The sequence below is a fragment of the Barbus barbus genome (assembly GCF_936440315.1).
Source record: "Barbus barbus genome assembly, chromosome: 20".
Lineage (NCBI taxonomy): Eukaryota > Metazoa > Chordata > Actinopteri > Cypriniformes > Cyprinidae > Barbus > Barbus barbus.
In genome coordinates, this window is record NC_136748.1 from 4507191 (window position 1) to 4532384 (window position 25194).

The 25194-nt window shown below is 39.3% G+C and overlaps 1 protein-coding gene across 9 annotated transcripts in view; it reads left to right on the plus strand.

The window, feature by feature from the left end:
* Positions 1-24970, plus strand: part of LOC306886697 (protein numb homolog) — a 71782-nt gene extending 46812 nt beyond the window's left edge. For 2 of the 9 annotated variants that reach the window (XM_079444014.1, XM_079444015.1), the window contains exons 4-11: positions 7258-7290; positions 8958-9032; positions 10030-10170; positions 11111-11315; positions 13582-13890; positions 16672-16815; positions 17915-18061; positions 22490-24964. In XM_079444014.1, coding sequence (XP_079300140.1) covers positions 7258-7290; positions 8958-9032; positions 10030-10170; positions 11111-11315; positions 13582-13890; positions 16672-16815; positions 17915-18061; positions 22490-23277 — 1842 coding nt within the window. In that variant the 3' untranslated portion in view covers positions 23278-24964. Of the gene's footprint in view, positions 1-7257; positions 7291-8957; positions 9033-10029; positions 10171-11110; positions 11316-13581; positions 13891-16671; positions 16816-17914; positions 18062-22489 lie in introns of all 9 variants that reach the window. The other 7 variants (XM_079444016.1, XM_079444019.1, XM_079444020.1 and 4 more) reach the window with 7 other exon arrangements.
* Positions 24971-25194: the final 224 nt, after the last annotated feature.

Here is a 25194-nt window from a genome sequence, read left to right on the forward strand (position 1 = left end):
CATTATTGAGTAACTTATCATTTGTCCAAACCTCGACACGTAAGCGCACAGTCCGCTCGGAGAGGGACAGGCGTGAGCTTCCTGTCTCGACAGCGTCCAGCGGAAGACATTCCATTCTTCAGGGAAAAGGAAGTCCAGTGCGCGGTCTATTTTCCACGCTGACAAGGCCTCGCATGCCTCCACCCAGGTTAAGCTGTGGAGAAAATAGATTTGTCTGTGTGCTCTGTGAATGAACTCCCACCTGCTTTCACAGAGAGTAATAAAACAAGAATTCACCTACAAATGAAAATTGCATCATTTAAATTTGTGTTTAAGTGTCTAAGCTGCTCTTATCTATGCAGTGACTGAACTGGCAAGCTTTGCGAAGCATGATTTTCAGTGATTTCCCATCCACTGTCATTTCATGGAAAAGCTGCATTTAGCTAAATTTAGCGAAAATTTCGCTCTATAAAAAAAAAGAACATAAATAATAAAAATAACCCTAACAGCTCATTTTTGATAATCTAGTACATTCTCATTACTAGAATGTCATAATTTTGGCATTTGTTTTTTCAAATGCACATTAAAGCAACTCAAACTCAGAGTAGATGCAGGTGGGGTTCATGTGGAGCAGCATTTACTGTGAACCGAGGCTCTGAGATGCTGAAAACACCAACTCTTGAGTTGTGCACGTGTAATTGAACACAGCTCACTCGGAAACATTTAGCACATAGGTTGTTTTTTTTATTATTTTTTTTATATAATATTTATAATAATGTTAATAAAACGGCTTATTTGATCATAAAAATTAAGCCAAATCAGGATTTTGTTTTTATTTTGAATAATCGTGCAGCTCTAGTCAGAGTCATATGGCTCTTGCATGAAGACACAAACACACTGAACGTAACTAATGACATACGAGCTTTAAAGAGGCAGCTTTAACAGATAAGTCCTCTCTCATGACCCTGCAACCCATTCAAACCATCGCTCAGACAGTCCAAACCTCGTTATTTCCAGAACTTATCAGCACTAATTAAGTTACCACCACTGTAACCCAGAGCACCAAATCAAGTGGCTGGACCCCGTGTGTGTGAGGAGCGTTCTCTAACGTAATGAGATTTCCTGTCACTGGAAGCTTGCCATCCGTGTCCAGGAAGTCCATGTCTCTGCAGAGGCTCATCTTTATTGATGTCATCCACTTGTGTTTGTTGTTTATTGTTACTGTGCTAGCTGTACCTAACATGATAAATGTGATTATGAAGTGTGTTTCTGGAATCTAATGCACTTCAGTCCCTCACTTTTTTTTTTTTTCTTTCCTCCACTGCACTCATCATGGTGCATGTTGGGATTATGTATCCATGAAGAATATAACGGGGGGGGGGCTTTTCGTGAGGTTCCAGTATGTTAGTTTAACCTTCAGAGCACACATGTACTTCCCAAGTCACGCACAGGCTGTTTGTGTTTGCTGATGATCTTTGACCTCTAACGGTTGGAATTTAGGAGGCCACAGACTACCTTGTTACTTCCTGTTTTCCAGTGCCAGTCTGAAAAAAATATGGAACCTTTTACCAATTAAAATTGAAGAGCTCCAAGCGTTCACATTTTTAAAAAGCAAGTGAAGACAAAACTTTTAAGTGAGGATTTTAAGATATTGAAAATGTTGTTATTTTTATATACATTTATTTTTAAGTTTTAATTTGATATTTGAATTAGGTTATTACTATTTTTTTTTTAATCTGATCTTAGAAGCACTTTAAGCTGTTTTATGTGTGAGCCTACAGTAATGCACAGTTATCTTTTTGTTTTATTTTCATTTTAGTTCAAGTTTTAGTCATGTTGTTTTTCACATTTTCATTAGTTTTTTCGTTAACTAAATGAAAATGATAAATGTTGCTATGGCAACTAGCTGAAATAAAATCCATTTAAATAGTAACTTCTTCAAACATTCTGCTATAGGCTGAGCCAAAACATTTATAAGAAACTTGTTTGCAGTCAGTTCAGTACGTGCATAATGTGCATTCGGTTTACACAGCCTTATTTTGTCATGCTGCATGGCTACTTCAAATACTTCATTTTCCATGTTCTTCTGAAATGAAATAATTTACAAATGCCAGATGTGAATCATGCTCGTTTATTATTATCTTCTGAATGTTCCTTCACAGCCAGCTCATGATGGCGTGAAGAAATTAATTAAATTACTTGGAAAGTTACAACATATTCACAGAACTAATCAAGACTGGTGAAGACCACACTGCACTGTGTTTGTGGGTCGGTTATGTAGTAACCGTTATGACAACACTAGCTCTCAAACACTGGAAATGCGGCTAATTCTGAGAGAAAGAAGAGCAACAGGATATTTCAGTGTATTTCCTCTAGTCTTTCCTGTTTCTATTTACCTCCAGTTCCTGTATTTCTATCTGTCTACAGTCAGTTCTTTCCACCCTGCTCAAGATGTCTAGCATCAGTGGCAGTTATTACCCATGAAACCCCTGTCCTCCTCCATCTGTTTGCATATGTACTGAAGTGAATGCATTATGATGTTCTCTTTTTCTAAGCAGGTTTGTTGACATGAGCCATTAAAAGCACCTCGATCCTCTCTGACCCCTTAAACCTCTTTTCTAACCCAATGAGCATCGCTTTCCTTCTACTGCTGTGTGTGAGCTTACACGTGTGGAAACAAACAGTAACTTTAACTCGTAACATGTAACCTCCACCTCTTTCTGTGCCTTAACTGAAGATGTGGGCTCAGTAAATAATGGTTTTGCTGGTCATGATTACTTGAACTGAAACCCAAACCTCAGTTAAGGGACGTGAAGCCAGTGTAGATGAGAGTAAGTGAGTCTCAGGCTTGGTGAACGGTGCACTTCTTGTTTTACAAAGGCCACATACACACTGTAAGGTTTAGAGAATGACGATGCATTTCTGCAGTTATCAATACAGCAGTCAGACCCCCCCCCACACACACACACACACACACACTCGATGGTTGACAGTGAATAACTGCTGCAACGCTTTGGAGTCACGTAGCTGTAAACACGAAACATGATGCGGGTGGTTTGTGAATTCAGTAGTGGATTGCATCATCATACCCATAAATAACCAAACACTGTGTACACTCTTAAAAAGAAAGGTCTTCGCAGCAAGACGTACAATTTTTTGTTCCCCAAATAACCTTTGAGCGAACAGTTCTTACAAGAACTTTTTTTTTGAGTCATGAATGTTTTAAAATCTAAAGAACTTTTTTTTATTATTATTATAAAGAACATTTTGTGGAATGGAAATATTCCACGGATGTTACAAGTTCTTCATGGAGCAATTAATACTAATAAAGAACCTTTATTTTGAAGCGTGTACAGCAGGGTTTCCCAAAGTGGGGTTTGCGAACCCCTGGTGGTTCGTGAGGGAATTGCAGGGGGTTCGTGAGTTGGTACAGGGCATGCCTACGAGTGTTTTTCATTAGTGAATTAATAAAAATAATTCATGTTTTTGCAAATAAATGTTTCAGGTTTATACAATTGAGTAAATGTTAAATCTTAAATGTATTAAAAAAAAAATTTTTTTTTTTTTTGGAAAACCTTGTATTTAAAAAAATATTTTGGAAAAAAATGTAATATTGTAAATTAAAGTAATATTATTTTTTTTTATAATTTTCTGAGTGTAATAATAACAATAGTTCTATAAATATTACTGCAATTTAAAACTGATAAAAATAAATGTTTTTAAAGTTAAGCATGCAAATGTGCCATTAAATGATTTAAATGTAAGTAAATAACTTGTCAAAGGGGTTCGGCTGACGAAAAAGTTTGTAAACCCCTGGTGTACAGAATGGATTGCTTTTTAGCTGCAGTGTGTGTCAGTGTTACTTTAGTATGATTGAAAATTATTATAGTTTGAAATTAGTTTTTAATGTAAATTTTAGTTTTTTTAAAGTTATTTTTGTGTTTTTTAGAAGCTAAATTTTTTATATATTTTTTTTATCAACTAAATGAAAATGAGACGTTGCTTTTTCATTTTAGTTCAGTTAACATTTATTTCCTTTCAAGTAACACAAATGTTTTATTTTTTTTATGGTTTAAGCTTAAGTTGACTATAATAAGCCTGGTGTGTATGTGGCTGAAGAGTGATTTTGAGATCATCGCACTCTTCTTCTCTCAGCTGTGGTGTGTGTTTGTAGTGAACACCGGAGCTGAGATCAGTTCTTTCCTTGTGACTCTTTTGATGCCATGTGAGGTCATCAGAAGCACTCCTAATGAACTACTACTCAAAACTGCTGTCATCACTAACATCATAACACCATTCATTTAAAAGAATAGTTCACCCAAAAATCAAATTCTGCCATGATTTACTCACCCTCACCAAAACCTGTATGGCCTTTTTCTTATATGAAACACAAAAGAGGAAATTTAGTAGAGTGTCGAGGCTGCTCTCTTCCATACAAAGAAAGTGAACCGAGACAGAAGCTGTAGAGCTCAGAAAAAGAAAATTGAAAAAGCACCATGAAAGTAATCAGTGGGACATGTATGCTGCACAATAATGGTTAAACTAATCATGACCTTTTTGCTGGAACATTAGAAGCGCTATTATAACATTTCATCAGAATTATTGCACTTTGATGTGAGCATGAATCAAGAAAATGTTAACTCATATCGCAAGGTTTATTGTGCCTCTGCTAGTTTTCTGATTGATTATATTCAACAAATACATTAACACACTCTCTACATCAGGGCTGCACGATTAATCGAATGTGATAGTCATGCGTATCTCGTCAGTAAAGCCGGTTCTGTGATTAGTAGTAAATCTCATCACCTGCTTTCAGATGGAGCAGCATTTACTACACAGAGCCGTAGATCATTGACAAACTACGCAAAATCACAGAACGATATAATCGCGTGATAATGAAATCGACGATATCGTTCTGCGATTATGAAAGCTGTTTGCGTAGTTTGTCAGTGAACTACATCTCTGTGTAGTAAATGCTGCTCCATCTGAAAGCATGTGAAAATACCACATTTAATAACATGCTTTTACTCCATACTCGCTTCATAACGTCAGTCGAGTGTTTGAAATGCATCCATCTGTGAGATGATGTGGCTTCTTACACAGAATAATTAAGACACACAATATTTCATAGTATTCTAAGCAGTAAAGGCTATGTTGATTAGCATTTCATTATAGATATACTTTATTGTGATGAAAATTATAATATATTGTTGTGTTTATAAGTCATGTTTAATCAATGAAAGCAGTTAAATCTTCTGTTTATTCAGCTACAGCGATCGGTATTTCCTGAGTTTCTTCTGTGGGGTGTATTTGGAGTTTCTTCGGATGGAGATTTACTACTGATCACAGAACTGTGCTTTACTGATGGTGCGTTCACACCAGACGCGAATGAAGCGTTATGGTGCGTTCACACCAGACGCGAATGAAGCGTTATGGTGCGTTCACACCAGACGCGAATGAAGCGTTAAGCGCGAATGATTTACATGTTAAGTCAATGCAAAGACGCAAATAGACATCCTGCGGCGCGATCCTGCGGCGCGGATATTCGCGCCGCGCTAACCAATCAGGAGCTTGCTCTAGTAGTGACGTGATTACGAGCGAGGCAGAAATCAAAACAACAATAGAGGACTAAATCATCATAGCTGTATCCGGAGCTGTACTATAGACCAAAGATTACCTGTTAGATTTACCCAAAACAAATTATATCTTATGTTTATCCACTACAGAGACATCAGAGCCAGCGGCAAATGTCAGAAGGACTAGCCGAGGTTATGCTCCTCTCTTCGGGACACATGAGCACGAGCACCCGGTGATCGCCTGGAGCTCACGGCTCCGAAATCGGCGAAGCACATTTTCAAATAGGGGCTGTTTTTATAAATAAACCGCAGATTTGAGTTTTAAACAACTACATTCTCGGCTGAAATGCATGCGTCCAGTGTTTCCATAGCACATAAAGGGCTGATTTTATTTGCCAAATTCTATACATATGCTCTCTGTGGCAGTCATTGTGCCCCCTGGCGAATTCGCGTCTGTTGTGCAGTGAATTTCACGCGCGAATGAAGCGAATTTCACGCGCGAATGAAGCGAATTTCACGCGCGAATGAAGCGAGTAAACCCAAAATGTTCACGCGTCCAAATACGCACGAATAGCGCGATTTATTCGCGCAAGTCGCGTCCGGTGTGAACGCACCATTAAGCGCAAGTGATTTAAGTCAATGCATGTTAAGTCAATGCAAAGACGCGAATAGACATCCTGCGGCGAGATTCGCGCAAATGATGCGGCGCGAATGACGCCGTGCGAATTGAGCGTTTCGGGCGTTTGACGCGCATAACGTGTGATTCGCGCGAATCGCGCAAGTTGAAAAATCTGAACTTTGGCGGATATTCGCGCTGCGTTAACCAATCAGGAGCTTGCTCTAGTAGTGACGTGATTACGATGTAGTGAGAGGAGGGAGAAATCCGAAACAACAATGGAGGACAAAATAATCGTCGCTGTATGTGGTCACCCGGAGCGGTTATATCCTATTGCAAATACACTCACAATAGTATAGTAAAAAATTTTACTTTAATTTAGATTAATCGTGCAGCCCTACTCTACATTTATAAAAACTGGTAAAACCATAAGAAGCTCATCAAAAGTTAACGTGCAATTCCAAATATTAATTACAATAATTCCCAAATTATGTTTGTTTTTCTACAATCAGTCATAGACATATCATACTCGGCACTATTCGTGATAAATAATAGAGGTTAGATGATCAAAAAAACTGTTGCAGCCTCATGAGTTGCATGGTCTACTTCTTCTATGATTCCTCATTTTTGTAGCTCAGCAGCATCCAACTACCTTTATTGAATGGAAAAGAGCAGCGTACACATTTCGCCTAACATCTGTCAGAGCGTCATATGGGTTTGGAGCAACATGAGGATGTGAGCGATTATTCATCATGGGTGAGCTATTCCTTCAAGAGTAGTGAAGCAATCAAACTCACATAGTGGAGTAATAATCCTAGAACTGTAACAGCACCAATAACATTGACACACACACATCAACCTTAAACTGCACACGTGGTGAGTCTGACGGCTGATTGGTGAGCTAGAGGTGTGATCTCCCCCTCCTCTCCTCTCCATACTTCACCACTTTGTCATTCCTAACCACCAAAACCCATCAAACCAGAGTCCGTCCTGACACGCACTCACAGGACATTGTGTCTGAGTTCATTTGTAACCCTCTCCTGCCTTTTCCTCCCACCAACATCCCCTTACCAACCTCCATTCCAGGACAGAAAGTTCTTCAAGGGCTTCTTTGCAAAAGTAAGTTCTGCTGTGTGCATTTATGTACCGTCCAGAAAATACTCTATGCAAGTACATGAGCTCAAGTGCTTCTAGCTACTGAAGTCGTTGCTTCAGTCCTCTGTTTATAATCTTAATGCCAAATCATGAAGCATTCAGTGTAGCTGCAAGGGCGCTATAGCAGTCTTTAGAGTCAACTTCTTCTGCAGTCGATTTTCTCTTTCAGTTTAGCTACTGTCTTGATGGAAGACGTGAATGAATAACAGCACATCTGACATTTGACCGAAACATCACCACCCGCTTGAGAAGAGGTCGACTGATTTTGCAGATACCCGTTTACTAAAATTGTCAAATATGTCCAATAACTGATTGAAATAAATTAAACTTCTGTCAACTCTTTCAGTCTTTATTTATACATAGGGGTGGCCAAAATGATTAGAACACTATTATTTTCAGCAGCTAAAAAAACGCGAAGGATGCTCACACCAAATGTTGATTTTAATTTTTAATAAAGTTAATTGAAAATCTACTTATGACATGAGTTGTGACTGCATCATCATTTTACAGCATTTATACACAAAACAGTGCCTAAAACAGTACTGTAGCTTTGCAGGTAGGTTTCTAGAAGCATCTTGGAGCCGTTGTTCTCCAGTTCATCTCAATTTAGTCTGTCTCAGTTTGTTCTGTTTCTCATTGGCTTCAGGACGATGGACACAGAAGTGCTAAAGTCCAAATTGTTTCCAGGTTTTGGCCTATAAAAATACGTCATCACTTCAGCACTCTATTATTAATTTAATAGTGCTAAATGGTTGATTTTATTGTACCATGACTTTATGTAATGATTACTCGTACTGTATACAAACCTTGGCTTTTCCCTAATGCAAAGTGTAGGCACTTGTCATAGCAATCCGCAGCTGGTTTAATTTCATCTCTAGAGGGCGCTGTTATACTGTACAACTTGCAGTCATTGTTTATTTAACCAGTTTTCCCCACTTTGCCAGTTCATCTGTAAAATCAGCATATTGGTAAACCTCTGCTCTCGAGTCCTGAGATCTGGTACCACCACAGCTATAAAATATTGAATGTTAAGTGTGCGCTATGGGATTGCACGAATGCGATGCATTGCCCAAGCATTCAAATGTGCGTTTGTGTACTTGCATAGAGTATGTTTGTGGCTCAAACGTGTGTGAGTGTGTAAACTTCTTCCCCCCCCCCCCCTACTGATAGATTAGTTTGCTCCTAAAACATGCCTGGAGCAATAGAAGAGTGTGTGCAAAAGGGCAAATTGAGTTTCAGAACTCATCTTGTCGTCTTTCACGTGTGTGTGTGTGTGTGTGTGTGTGTGTGAGAAACAGCTAATTTCTACACTTGGGTAAGTATGAACACTCAAAGCTCCCCGAATCAGGATGTGTGTTTGTTTGAGCGGTTCACTTCTATTGTTTGTTTCTTTCTTTCTCGCGTTATACAACATGCAGCCTTCTCCTAACACTACTGTAACCTTCTCAAAACTCAATGTTTTTAACTTTTCTCTATTTTCAGGTGTTGTTGATAGATGAAAGTGCATTTGTGTGAAAGTCGAAGAGGGTGAAGGGCCTCAACAAGGGGAACTTATGGGAAAATCAACTCTCTTTTTGTGCATCTCTCTTCCCGTCCGTCTCTCACTGTGTGTTGTGTGTGTGTCTACACAGGCGGGTAAGAAGGCTGTGCGAGCGGTGCTCTGGGTGTCTGCGGATGGCCTGAGGGTCGTAGATGACAAGACAAAGGTACTCTGAACTGATCCACCAGATACTGATACATACAGTACAGTAGATCATAATGAAGGGTTCGCTGTTGACCATTTACAAATAGTGCACTTCAAGTGAATTCAGATGAAAATTTACTTGCATCTGTGACCTTCAGTGGAATGATCGCTGTCTGATTTGTGAACAAATCATTCAAAATGGTTATGTGAATCAGAGCCAGAAATATGTGACCATACTGACCACGTTCATGATGCTTTTTTAATGCTCTTGTGTCACTGAAAGCTTCAGTCCCATTCATTGCAAATGCATAGAAAAGAGCTTCTCTTCCAAATGTCTTTTTTTTTTGTGTGTTCGTGAGAGGTTTGGATCTGCATGCACTGCAGGAGGATCAATCAGTACTGGTATATTCATGCACAGTTGTCATGTTCAGCGTTTTCTGCCACCTGCTGGTGAGAGTCAGTTATTGCTCACTGGTGCATGAAGGCCTTCTGGATTTTAGTCTGGTAGATGGGCCACTTAGCTGCGTATGAATGCTGATGATTTTTTTTTTATGTACAAGCTCTTACTGATGCAGATCTTCTCAAGTTTGGAATGAAAATAGTTTATAAATCTGTTGTTAACAAGTCTCCCACGTGCAGATTTCCATCAAAAATATTTGAAAGTTATTCATAGCCACAAATATTTGTATCACAATTTTAGTATCATTATTTTCTTGCTCTATAAAAGTTATTAGTATTATTGTTGTTATTAAATACTCTTTTCATATTCTCAGGACAGTAGTATAACTACTTTAGTCATATTTTTATTTTTAGAATTTAATCAGATAAAAATAGTACTTCAGTCCACATTTTCTCAGTTTTTGCCCCTAGACTCTCCTAGGGGTTTACATTTTGTCTCCTTTTTCACCTTTTTTGCTCCTTTTGAATACAGATGAGTTGGTGTATGAAACTGAAACACTGTTTTGGGAAAATATAAATAACAGTTGGAATGACATGCATTTTGCCTGTTTTGTACCCAGGATCTCATTCTGGACCAGACGATAGAGAAGGTTTCCTTCTGTGCGCCGGATCGTAACTTCGAGCATGCCTTCTCCTACATCTGCAGAGACGGGACCACGCGCCGCTGGATCTGCCACTGCTTCATGGCCATCAAGGACTCGGTGAGATGCTCATATCTGTCATACGCTCTCATGGACACACTATGGTCCTGAAGTGGAGAGACTTATGACCTTATTCTTATTTGCCTCTTTATATAAAATTTAGTTTGGAAGACTAAGACTGTCTCAGAATTACTTTACATCTTTCATATGCATTTTGTCAAGCAACAAGTAAAAATCGAATTGTTCTACATCACATGATCTGTGTTGTTCATTACAGACAATATATTATTATTGCCAAGTTGTCATTTTTTAGAAAGATAACATTTTGTCCAAACAGCCACATATAATATCACATTTTTATGAATGTCACACCTGCAAAGTGTCCAAGAAAGAAAAGTAATAAAACAGATATAAGAAGTTGAGGTAAAATTTTAAGACATTAAGTCATAATTACAAGAATAAACAACAATATAGACTAGAATACAACATGAAAACTGGACTCAAAAGTTCAGATTATTTCTTATATCACATATATACATGTGATATACATGTTACATCTGCATCTGTCTGAAAAAACCCATCAGTGGTTGAATTTTATTATTGCCATTTATTATTGTTATTTTCAAAGTTCTCAACTTTCATTATACTCTCATTATAAAAATAACTTTATTCATGTTTATTTAGTTCTAAGAAGCAACCTTTTGGTAAGGAGACCTCAAAACTGTGAAACTGGAATAAAAAAATATATATATTTTTTTGCTCAAAACTAACCAAAATGGAAAATAGTTTATAATCATTGCACAAAAGAGACTTGGTGTTGTTTCCAAACGTGTATATCAGCCAAAATTAGTTGAAATATATCGCCTTATCAGATATATGATTTACTTAATGCTGTGAAAATGTATAATATATAATATAATTAAACCCACCAGCCTTCATGTCATATGAAGGAAGACTTTGACAGTTTTTTTGTATTTGTAATGTTTGGTGTTGGTCACAGGGCGAGCGTCTGAGCCATGCGGTGGGCTGTGCGTTTGCAGCCTGTCTGGAGCGCAAACAGAAGAGGGAGAAGGAGTGCGGGGTCACGGCCACTTTCGATGCTAACCGCACCACTTTCACACGGGAGGGATCCTTCCGCGTCACCACAGCCACGGAGCAGGCCGAGCGAGAGGAGGTCATGAGACAACTGCAGGATGACAAGAAAGGTGTGTGTGTGTGAGAGAGATTTAATACAGTGCCCCCGAATACTTCTGGATCCTAAAATCCAAAGAAAACTCTGAATGCTGACGTATTAGATACAGGGTTTATATGGGTTTTATAAAAAAAAAAAAAGATAGATTGATTACCATTCAAAAGTTTGGGGTCAATAAGCTTTTTTAATGTAGAAGGTCTTGTGCTCACCCAGCCTGCATTTATGTAATCAAAAATACAATAAAAAAACAGTAATGTTGTTATTATTACAATTTAAAATAACTGTTTTCAATTGTAATATATTGTAAAATGTCATTTATTCCTGTGATCAAAGCTAATTTTCAGCATCATTACTCCAGTCTTCAGTGTCACATGATCCTTCAGAAATCAGTCTAATATGCTGATTTGCTCCTCAAGAAACATTTCTGATTATTGTCAATGTTAAAGGGTTACTCCGCCCCAAAATGAAAATTTTGTCATTAATAACTTACCCCATGTCTTTCCAAACCCGTAAAAGCTTTGTTCGTCTTCGGATCACAATTTAAGATGAAAGAATGAATGATGCATTTATATAGCGCTTTATTGTGTATTGCTGTACACCCAAAGTGCTTTACAATCATGTGGGGGGTCTCTCCTCAACCACCACCAGTGTGCAGCATCCACTTGGATGATGCGACGGCAGCCACAGCACAGCGGCGCCAGTGCTCTCACCACACACCAGCTACAGGTGGAGAGGAGAGAGAGTGATAGAGCCAATCAAGTGTATGGGGATTATTGGGAGGCCATGATTGATAAGGGCCAGTGGAGGGAATTTGGCCAGGACACCGGGGTTACACCCCTACTCTTTACGAGAAGTGCCATGGGATTTTTAATGACCACAAAGAGTCAGGACCTCGGTTTAACGTCTCATCCGAAAGGCAGTGCTTTTTGACAGTATAGTGTCCCCGTCACTATACCAGGGCGTTAGGACCCACACAGACCACAGGGTGAGCACCCTCTGCTGGCCTCACGAACACCTCTTCTGACAGCAACCTAGTTTTCACCGGAGGTCTCCCATCCAGGTACTGACCAGGCTCAACCCTGCTTAGCTTCAGTAGGCAACCAGTCTTGGGCTGCAGGGTGATATGGCTCTGGCCAATATCAAAAAAGATATTTTGGGTGAAAACCGGTAGGCTTGTTACTGTCCCATTGACTACCAAACAATTACAAACGAAGACGAACAAAGCTTTTACAGGTTTGGAACGAGATGGGGCTAAGTGATTAATGACAATTTTGGGTGGAGTAACCCTTTAAAAACAGTTGTGCTGCTTCATATTTTTGTGGAAAATGTGATGCATTATTGTAAACGGTCACTTTTGATTAATTTAATTCAGCCTTAATGGATAGAAGAATTCACTTCTTAAACCCAATATGGTTTCATCTTCTCTTAGTCACTTGCGTGTGTAGAGCACTGTTCTCTGTAAAACTGCATGTGATAATTTATTATTTATTAAATGTCATAATATACATTTGAATTTGTTTTTTATTTTTTAGATGAAAGTTTTGAAGGAAGTCGGTCCTCAGAGAATATCCATATTTGTGATTCCTTTAGTGTCAAAATGTTTCAAATCCACTGCTTTAGTAAACAAAATATTAAACCAAATGTACCTTTTTTCTGGTGCATTTTTGTTATGACTTTCAAATAATCTGTCGAGTGGTTTTTAGTGGATCAGTCATAAGATCTGTTTTTATGATCAAGCATACATTGTATTTAAAAAATTTGGGGTCATATAACATTTTTTTTTTAAAGAAATTCATATTTTTATTTATCAAGAATGCATTAAATTGATCAAAAGTGACAGTGAGTGATATTTATAATGTTACAGAATATTATATTTCAAATAAGTTCAAGTTCTTTTGAACTTTCTATTCATCAAAGAATCCTGAAAAATGTATCATGGTTTCCACAAAAAATGAAGCATCCCAACTGTTTACAGCACTGATAATAATCAGAAATGTTTCTTGAGCAGCAAATTAGTATATTATAATGATTTCTGAAGGATCATTTGACACCAAACGCTGTAATATGTTAATTTTAACATACATTACAATAGAAAACAGTTCTTTTAAATTGTAATAATATTTTACAATATTACTGTATTGTGTGATCAATTAAATCCAGGCTTGGGTGAGCTTAAGAGACTATTTTCAAAAACATTAAAAAATCTTTCGGAGTCCAATCACAAGTAACATGCATTTTGATGATCACTGCATGAGGCGGTCTAACCCTTCCTCTGTTAGCAGACTCTGAGGGTGTGTTGGGCAGCTCCTCTGTCAGCGTGTCTAACCCTGTGGTCACCCTCGCTGGACCCAATGGCTCGTCACCCTCCCCTCCTCTGCCCATGGCCACACTGGCCCCTCAGGAAGCCAATCGTCATGCCATCCCGCGACGCCATGCACCCGTTGAAGCTCTCGCGCGCCAGGGCTCGTTCAGGGGCTTCCCTGCACTCAGTCAGAAGACCTCTCCCTTCAAACGGCAGATGTCGCTGCGCATGAACGAGCTGCCCTCCACCATGCAGCGCAAGTCAGACTTCCCCATCAAAAACACTGGTGAGGCTCTTCAGTCTGGCATTACATCTTCTTTTGAAAATTGATTTTCACTGTTCCAGAGTTTTATCTTCTTTTATGCCTGTATATATCCATATTGTAAGGCTGGATATTGACATTTCATGATTCAATTCAGTTTAGATTCTCAAGCTTATAATTTTAATTTAATTTTATTCAATATTGAATTATTTGTGTGTGTGTGTGTGTGTATATCAGGTACAGTACAAGTAAAATTTTCTCAAGGAAAAAGAAATCTCTCAACTAATCCTGTATACAGGGAAGCCTGTCTGTTGGTACAAATAACACTATAATATTAAAGGTTAAAAGTTAACAGCTGATTTGAATACAAACATTTAAATTGCACATTGAGGCAGTTTTTAGAATAAATATTAAAACTTGAAGTAGTGCTGGGCTGTATGACCAAAACTTTATATCACTGTATTTTTCAAAATTATACCGGTTTCATGGTATATGACGGTATTTCTTTGTCATGCATAACCAGGTGTTAACCACATTTTCTACTGATTGAGAAAGGAAATACTGCAGTAGATTGACTGAGAAGGCCCTATTTTACTGTTATGATGAGTGAATATTGTAACACTAAATAGTGACTAAACACAACCCATTAATATGTTAACCAGGAGTCGCTGTCACTTTACTCCTTAAATCTTGATTTATAATCGTGACATCGTCTGATAAATTCAACATGCGTCTGCACTAAAGAGCGGCTATGAGGTGGTTTTGGCTATATTACTTTTTGTCTCATGCAGCACACTGCCTGCATCGGAGTAACAAACTAAGTGCATATTAACAGACTAACTATGCTCATATTTATAATTCAAACAGTCAATTTCATTTCATTTCATTTATTTAATCAGGGACAATGCACATTAATAACACAATATGTAAAATGCACCAGATTTAGCCAACACTGGTTAATTTTCATCCGTAGTCCCTTTTGGCGACAGGAGCTTGGAAATGCTGTTTTGTACTCATTTACTGACAAGTTGGCTGAGGTACGGTTAACTGAAAGGGCTGCTTCTCTGCCGCTCACTGCACAGAACAGACGCCAAGAGAGGCAACACTGCGCCAGGACAGTCAGACCTCAAGCTCGCGGGACAGTACTGGCGACATCTTCCAACTGAACGATAGCTAAGGTTTATCCAAAAAGTCGCTATGTTTGTCAGTACGTACCTTTCATGGGGGAAAAAAGCAGCTAAAAGTGTCTGAAAGTTCCTAAATATAGGCCTAGTGCTATATTCGCGCTTGTGTGTGTGTGAGACGCGGGAGCTGATGGCAGGGGGCGGTGGATATTTGTGGCGGTCAACGTGGATATTGTGTATGAGTTCTTCTGTGTCATCATGTTCTACTAGTCTATCCATCTTAACGGTCACGCTTTTCATAGACGATTTTCAAATCTTAACCAATTTTAAAACCATGGGAGACCACAGACAAGACAGTTTCAACCGATTTTTAGCCTTATTTGACCAGACCACGAGACCACACACTTGTCGATTGTAGGGATGATTTCTCAGTGACACGATCTCACGGAGACTCGCGAGATCAAACATGATGGAGAACAACCGACGTTGTCAGCTGGCTCTCCTAGCGTGCGTTCTGTTTCGCAGTGTAAAAAAAAATTAAACACAGAATATGGGTGACGTATTCTGCTTTCGTGGCGTGTTTGTGACTGCCAAGCTTCAGCTATAGAAGCACGTAACATCTAGTAGGTGACGCTTACTCGCTCTCATTGGCTATCGCGGTTTGATATTTACGATTTGATTTCGGGGATGCTCCGTCTCGATCGGGAGCAGATAAATAATCGTAATGACACCACACAATAGAGGATTTCTGGGACACAAAATCGCTTGCGACAAGCTGTGAATCGGGCCACACACCAACCCCCCCACCCCCCCCCCCCCCCACCCCCCCCACCCCCCCCCCGGTCGTTAGGGGGTGCAAATCGGCCTTAAAATCCTCTAGTGTGCGGCCAGCTTTAGTAACGTATACAGCTGTGTCCTCGCAACAGTGGAAAGGGACCCCTCTCAAATAGTGTCGCATTCCGAACGTTGTTTAAGCATATTAATATTGCGTTATTTTAAAAATTCATATCATAACAAAAATAAACACCGGTATTCAGTATGAACAGGTATACTGCAAAGCACCAACTTGAAGAATACAAGTTTTTGAAACAAACGTACGAACAGTAGCTGTAGCAAAAACATTGTTTACAAGCTGTTTATTTGAAGTCTTTCAGCGGTTGAAACTCTGATTAAGTGATTACATGAGACATGATACATTGCAGTAAGCTCTGTTTATTTCAACACCTTCTGATGTGCATTCATGTTTATTTCATGCTATAACTAGTAGTAAAGAGAGAGATGATCTGCCACTTGAACTGAGGTACTACAGCGATCTGTCATTCCACGTTGAACGAGTTTCATAATAAAATTTACAGTATTTGAAAGTCGAGACTTTGTTTCCTATCAAAAATAGTGAACTACAGCACTTAATGTGATCATTGGATGGTAAGCGCTCTACAAATGTTTGGAGAAATTTTGTTCATGCATCCAACTAAAACAGCACAGACTGAAAGATTGATTCTTGGTATGTAAGAGTTGATATCAGTTAATCAGCCCTGCTATATTAGATGTCCTCCTCTCTTTCTCCTTCCCTTTTTGTACCTAAAACTTAAACGGTATTCTTCTGTCACCTTCAGAGCACCAGAGTTTCCTGCGGCAGATGTAAATAGTGAATATTGTTCTGTGTGTTTGTGTTTGTCAGTGGTGGAGGTGGAGGGTGAGAGCGACAGCATCAGCTCTCTGTGCACTCAGATCACATCCACCTTCAGTGGGCCTCCAGAGGACCCGTTCTCCTCAGCGCCGATGCCCAAACCCACCTCCTCACCGCAGTCACCCTCTGCTCCAGGTCAGCTACACCCTCACACTCGCAGTAGTTTGCAAAGGAGTAGATGTTTGTGTTATGACTTGCACCACTAGGCAGTTTTACTAGTCAGCTGGTCAGTGTTTACCTAATGTAAAAGACTCAACACACACTATGCAGCATCTGTATCAGAATGAATGTAAACATGTTTTTTTTTTTTTATCAGAACTTGATATATATTACCATTCAAAAGTTTGATTTATTTAAAAAGTTTTGATGTTTTTGAAAGAAGTCTCTTATGCTCACCAAGGCTGAATTTATTTAATCAAAAACATAATTGAACAGTACAATTGTGAAATATTACTACAATTTAAAATGACTGTCTATTTGAATATGTTAAAATGTAATTGACTGCTGTGATCATTAGTCCAGTCTTCAGTGTCACATGATCCTTCAGAAATCATCCTGATGCTGATTTGCTGCTCAAGAAACATTTCTTATTATTTCAATGTTGAAAACAGTTGTGCTGCTTCATAATTTTGTGGAAAGCGGGATGCATATAGTACATAAACTCATTGACAACTAGCTAGTAAATTTGTCCGCTATCTCCATTACTAATACAAAGCTTATGTTGTATATATTGATGACAGAGGAATTTTCCTCCTGCTGTCACCATGTGATTCAGGACTAGTCATTACAGACCCAGAACCCTGATTAGCGACAGAACTAATCTAATCATCTTCGCAGCCCTTAATGTGTGTGTGTGTGTGTGTGTGTGTGTGCATGTTTATGTGGTTTATGAGGGCACAAATTTGTATAATGACATGGGTATGACAGAGGTATTACAATATGAAGGTGGGTTATGAGGACACTGCCTATGTCCCCGTAATTCAAAAGGCTTAAAAACATACTAAATTGTGTTTTTTTTGAAAATCTAAAAATGCACAAAGTCTCCTGTGAGGGCTAAGTTTAGGTGTAGGGTTGGTGTAGGGTAATAGCACACACAGTTTGTTCAGTATAAAAACCATTACGCCTATGGAGAGTCCCCATAAACCACAAAAACCAACATCTGTGTATGTATATGTGCGTGCATTCCTGTGTTAGCACTCTGTCTCTAATCTTCACGTCCTGTCTGCTGCTGTAGTTAACGGTGCAGTTCCTGCCTTCCCGCCACCTAGTGTCAGTGTAACTGCTGCAGCTAACTCACCCGTGCTGCCGCCCCCGCTGCCTGTCCGAGAGACTAACCCCTGGGCCAAGACCCCAAACACAGCCCCCACCACAGCACACATAGGTAAGAGGTGGGCTTCCTGCCATAGGAAGTGCTGACCATGCAGAATAGTTGCTGAGAAACTCATTTTAGCTGTAATGAAAGGCTATACCGCTGTGAGCAGCTGTTGCCTAAACCTGCTTTTCAGTGACTTTACAAGTGTAAGCATGCATCAGTATTTTATTTTCGATGCAAACTTACAGTTTGCAACTAAGCAGACAGTCATGGTCATACAGTAGTCTATTTATGCTGTAGGGTCATTCCTTGTCAACTCAACCAGAGGTCCCCGGCTCAAATTTTTGATTTTGTCAATATTTTTTCTGAAGATAAACATGTATGGTAATGAAAGCCAAAATATTAATTGCTATTGATGTGTATTTACTGAGTAATCCACATTTAATCCACATACCTAAATTTGGTTATTGACTATTGAAAATGGGTAAAATTAAAAAAAATTGGAACTGGAGTCAACCATATAGGGCCTTATAAATAAGATTTCAAAAGGAAAGTTTATTTACAATGAGAATCTAAAAGGATATTAAAATATCATGAATACTTTTAGAGTTACAGGCATGTAAACTTTATGAAAATAATATTTATGGCACTCAGACAGGTATGTTCTATGCAATTGTATTGAAAGAAAATCACTGAATTTCTAGTTTCAACATCATCTGTTCTTTTAGATATTCATCTTTAAAAAAAAAAAAAAAAAAAAAATTATCAGCTGTATGTAAAATGACCCAAATTTGATTTTTGAAAATGTGAACAATTTAACAATTCACTCATGGAGCTGCATTAAGATCTTCATATCTCTGGGTATAAATCATTGAGGGCCTTAAAAATGAAGATACCAAAAGGAAAGTTTGTTAAGAACCTGAAATCTAATATCTAAAAGGATATACTTCGAGTTACAGACATGCAAACTTGAGGCAACAAGCACAAGTAGGCCTATTGCTTTTTGCCATTTTTTTTAATCGTCAACGTTGGCATATAATGAAACAAAGATTTCTAAAGTCAACAGTTTTTACTAATAGACCTACCAATCTCTGCGTAAAAATAATAAATAATAATCTTTCTAAAGTCATTTTTATCCTCCTGTAATTTGGCTCCAAAGCTCAGGTGAAAATTGTCATTTAAAAAAAAAAAAAAAGGGGATTACTTGGTAAATATACATCTGTGACATTTAATATTTTGGCTTTCATCATTATACATGTTTATCTTTCTACAGAAAACTATTAACAAAATTAAAAAAATGAGCTTGGGAAGTTTCCAAAGTTTGGTTGATTTGACATGAAATGACCCTATAGTATTTGAAAATGTATGATTAAACAATTATATATGGCTAAAAAAACTATTCAGCACTCACCTTCCTGTTGAAATCATTGTATAAGAATCAAAGAATGTCTTGTCTATAAAAGAATGTCTTATAAGAAAGGACTAGGTATTAAGAAGAGTTACATAAAGAGAGAGTTATATGTAGTGCAGTAAACTGTGAAAGAGAACTCAACGAGGGACTCACGCTGTCTGACAGGAGGCTTTGTGTGTGTGGCATTTCAAGATGTGGGCAACCAAAGTAAAGAAAAAAAAACTTGAAACTGGTGCACTGCTAAACTGTCAAAAATATGAGAAAATATGAAATAATTCTTTGCTTTTCCGCACCGCGAATGATCGCGCCTGGCGTGAATAGCCCCATAGGGATGTATTGTTTTGATTCAAAATCGTCACTGCGACGAATTTTCCCGTTCAGTGTGAAAAGTCCTTAAGTCCACTTCGCAGGGTTCTTAAGGTAAAATGGAATGCACCTCAGTTTCAAGCCTGCTCCAGCACACCTGGCTGTTGTTTTCAGGTTATCCTGAACACCTTGATTAACTGGTTCAGGTGTGTTTGGTGGAGCTAAACTCTCCAGGACTCTAGCCCTCCTGGTGCAGGGTTGGGGGCCCTTGGGCTAGACCAGGGATCCTCAAATCTGGCCCACTCCTGCAGAGTTTAGCTCTAACCCTAATCAAACACACCTGAGCTGCTAATCAGAGTCTTCAAGATCATTAGAAAATCACAGGTAGGTGAGTTTGATCAGGGTTAGAGCTAAACTCTGCAGCAGATTGGACCTCCAGGGTAAGATTTGAGGAACCCTGGGCTAGACCAAGGGTTACAAATCCCTGGTCCTGGAGAACCACCAACACTGCAAAATTTTTATGTCTGTCAAGTCAATATTATTTGTATAGCCCATTTAACAATGCAAATTGTGTCAAAGCAGCTTTACATCGGCTTGATATAAAGCTGGGTGGCTTTATATCAGCTTTACAGTATTTAGACGGGGAAATAGTTTGTCAAAATAGTGTCATTCTCCTCTGGCCAGACAAAATCAGCAGTTAAAATCTAGGCTAAAGCAGAATCAGATTGTGCAAAGGACTCATCTGGTTCCTGTGGTCTTGTCCCGATGGCCGTCTAGGAGACAGGGTCTTCACTGGGGATCAGTCTCTGGGGCTCATCTAGGTGTCCTGGCTGTAGATTGGCTGTTGGTTCCGTTTTTTTCCGTTTTAATTTTTCTGGGCTCCTTTTTAATTGTTAGATTAAATTTTATTAATCAAAATGCATGTCTAGCTAATTAAAGTAATGAAACTTAAACTTTTAATAAATTGATGTTAAATTGTTCAACAAAAATGACATGTTTAGGGCCCTATGAAATTTTTTTCAACCTTATGTTTTGTTACCAAATTCTGTGTTTTGCATGTCTAATTATTTGAACGCATAAAAACAAGTTTGATTTATTCTTACAATAGCCCTATGATTTTTTTTCCTCAGAAATTCTGTGTTCATTGCAATTTTTAAGGCATAAAACATTCATTTAATTTATCTTTTAATTAATGAAAATTAAACCAATTAGATTTTTTGGGGAAAATAAAGGGGATTTAATATTACAATTAAAAACATTGAAGAAATATTGTATGATTATCCCTAAACATAAACATCTTTTGCGGCTTAATATTTACAAATACGAGTGGGAGTGTGCTCACTTGTGTGTGCGTGTGCATCGGGCCGGAACTTCGCTGTGCGCGATACAGAGAGCGTGAATGCCATCGTGGAAATAAGATAAATAACATAAGGCTATTTAGTTTGTTTAATAAAAGAACAAGGTATTGACCTGTTCTATAGGAAAGGTAACTTTAAATGACTTCTGTTGTGATCTAGCGCTATAGAGAAAATAAAATAAAATAAAAATAACTTGACCTTCAAGGGGGGCGGCCCAGTTTAAGAGATGGGTCTTTAATCTAGATTTAAACTGACAGTGTGTCTGCTTCCCGAACAGTGTTAGGTAGATTGTTCCAGAGTTTAGGCGCTAAATAGGAAAACGATCTCCCGCCCGCAGTTGATTTTGATATTCTATGGTATTATCAAATGGCCAGAGTTTTGAGATCGCAGCGGACGTGAAGGACTATAATGCGATAAGAACTCATTCAAATACTGAGGTGCCAAACCATTCAGGGCTTTATAGGTAATTAGCAAGATCTTAAAATGTATATGATGTTTAATAGGGAGCCAGTGCAGTGTTGACAGAACCGGGCTAATGTGGTCATACTTCCTGGTTCTAGTAAGAACTCTAGCTGCTGCATTTTGAACCAGCTGGAATTTGTTTATTAAACGTGCAGAGCAACCACCCAATAAAGCATTACAATAATCTAGCCTCGAGGTCGTGAATGCAATTTTCTGTCTTATCCTATACACCCATTTGAGGTCTTGAAGTCTTTGAAGATCTGATGAGTTGATTCGGGTGTGTTTAGGGAGGGACACATCTAAAATGTGCTGTGGGTAATCCAGGACTAGTACTGGGAACCACTGGGATAGATGGAACTTGTTGACCATTGGCCACTTTAACACTTAAAAATGCATAAGAGTGCATTCTGTATGAAAACATATGTATGGATTAACTTTTTGGGATAGGAAATTAGCTGTTGTTGCATTGAATAAGGCTCCATGGAGCAGAATCAATTAAAAAATTCAGAATCAGCTCTCAAGTCCCAGCCCTAGTGAGAGACTCTCTTAACCAGGGGTGTCCAAACTCCGTCTTGGAGGGCCACTGTCCTGCAGAGTCAACACACCTGCCTGGAAGTTTCTAGAATGCCTAGTAAGAGCTTGATGAGCTGGTTCAGGTGTGTTTAATTAGGGTTGGAGCTAAACTCAGCAGGACCAAGTTTGGACACCGCCGCTCTACTCTAACCTTGAGATCCACTTTCCTGCAGAGTTTAGCTCCAATCCTAATCAAACACACCTGAACAAGCTAATTAAGGTCTTCAGGATCACTACAAAGTTGCAGGAAGGTGTGTTTAATCCAGGTTGGAGCTAAGCTCTGCAGGAAAGTGGTTCTCGAGGTCCACAGTTGAGGATCCCTGCTCTAAACTGTTTACCAGAATAAATGAGATGCTTACCAAAAACTCTTCTTCTTGTGTCCTGTAGGGAGCGAGTGGCCAAATCCTGCACCTGCAGCTGGAGCCCTACCCACGGTCAATGCAAATCTTTCTACACCTGCCTCCTCTCACAAACGTACACCATCAGAAGCCGACCGCTGGCTGGAGGAGGTGTCCAAGTCTGTGCGAGCCCACCAACCCACCGCCGTCGCGAGAACCAACACGCCTCCCGCTCAACAGCCCTTCTCTGCCCCCGCCCCCGTCCCTATGGCACCCGGCCCTTCTGCACCCTTCATGCCAGGCATCCCTCCATCTGCGGTCCCTACCGTACCCCCACGCCAGCCAGCTTTCCACGCTCAGGCGCCGGTGTCCTTCCCAGTGTCCAATGGAGTCCCGTTTATGCAACAGGGCTTTCCGGTGGTTGGCATTACACCTTCGCAGATGGTGGCCAACGTGTTCGGTTCTGCCACGCAAACTCAGCCCATCCCAGTACCTGTTCAAGTGCCCCAGGCGCAGCTCCAGTCTTCACCCTTCTCCACACCACCAACAGGCCAGTTTGACACCCAGGTGGTGTGCAGCCCCTTCGGCAAACCGCTCCTACCTCCGGTGACAAACGCCACAGCACTGCAGCCACCGAAAGTCAATGCCACATATAATGGGGCTAACAGCTGGGCGGCAGTGTCGTCACCCGCGCAGTCTGTGGCAACGCACCAACAGGCTGATGCCTTCGAGGCCCAGTGGGCCGCACTGGAGAGCCGCTCGCAGCAACGCACCGCTCCATCACCCACAAACCCCTTTTCCACCGAGCTCCACAAGACTTTTGAGATCCAACTCTAAGGACACACTGTGCACACAAAGCGACTATGAAGGACAATGCAATGGACATTCATGGACGACTATAGAGGGAACGACCCCGCAAACCACTTCATCTCCATATCTCCATCTTTCGATTTCTTTGTCTGTTCATCTGTGTCTGGTTTTTGCTTGTGACATGAACAAATGGAGACAAGGGGGTTAATGAAGGTGCCCCCCAGAAACAAAGCGAGTACAACAACTGGCATTTATGGCGCATTTATGTCCAGGATTAATTAGAGTGACAAGATGATGGTAAAAGAAATCTTTAGATGCTCTAACGTTGACCCCATATTGTTCAGTACTCCCTCTACCCTGACTAACCCTTCTCACAGCGCCCCCTAGCAGGCTGAATGACTGCTCCCTACCTGAAGGACGAGGCACTTCACAGGCCTTCCGGGTTCACGAGGTTCTTGTAGAGCTTCGCAATCAGAAGAGGAAGAAGCGAGAGAATGCCAAAATCTTTATTTTTATGCATTAAGTATATTTTAAATAGCTTTGAAATTTAACTGAAGAGCTGTAAATAATCTTTCCAAAGGTGCAGGCTTATTTTGTGTGCATACAGGAACAGAGCGCATGTATACGGTTTTCATTTCTCATCTCTATTCAGTTTTAGTCTTCTGGCCACCATTTGGATGTTCATCTTTTGTAAATAGATAATCCCTACGGACCCAGACTGGGTTCTAGGATCTTTAAATCACACAGGTCCCAGACAATGTTATCTGTCTTTCATGCTGTCATTTTAACCTTATTTTTTGTACTATAGTATGAGTACTTTGATTTCTATTGCCTACATATCATCATTTTTAGCTAACTTTTTTATGAATTTTAACACTAATGATAGTGTCAACTGTCAAGCCACTTTTATTTTATTTCGATAAGAAGATACTCATTTTAGCACAAGCACTGTACTAATCGATCATGTGGCCACTTACGGTTGATGTGGCATTAGTGAACTATGATGTTCATGTCTTGAAATTACCTGTTTCCAACTCTACAATGATTGTAGTGAATTTTTTTTTCCTGCTTTTCATGCAATCCCATCAACCCTTTTGTTTTATCAGACGTAAAGATGATTGGTCCTGTTTTTAGGTTATGATTCCATTTTGTAAATATTGCATTGTATTATTCCAATTCTTTACGGAAAATTGAATCTAAAAGATTGAATAAAACGGTGGTGGTAGAGGAAAGCGGTTCTGTGTGCTTCTGTTCCACATACAGGAATCATGATTTTCTGTGTATTCTTGTATCTGATGTCTGTGATTGAACTGAGGTTTCTAAATAAACATCATCGTAAGGTGTTTGGCCCATGAACTGCAAGCTCTTGCGTGCTCAAGGATCTCACAGTGAGCTCAAAGGAGGCAAATGAGATGCTGCAGCCTTCTGAAACCATCCACAGGTGTCGCCGTCGAACATCACCTTGAAAAATGTTTGATTTATGAAATATTCTATTGTATGATTGAATGTATTTCACCTGCACTTGCACAGGGACGGCAGCATCGCTTGGAACAGGGACTGTTACAATATCAATATACCTGCATATGAAATGGGTAAAGGGAGGGACTTAATGAATTAATTATCCATAATTGGTCAAGTATGATGAATTGGAATAATAATTATTCTGTTTTCTGTTGTGCATTTTCAGTTTAATGACTATTAAATTTTTTCCAGTGTCATTATTCAGGTGTAAATTATTGTTCAGTGCTGTTGAAGCAGGCATGCCTGTGTGGTACCTGGTACTTTTAGCAGCTTTAAAAAAAAAAATCATTTTAAAGAAGTTGCTGGTCCAGATATCTAGTTTCAAAGCATGTGGTAATCCTTGGCATCAGGGTTATTATCGTTAACTAAAAAAAATTAATAAATAAATTGAATACTTGAAATAATTTTAATATTAACATATAA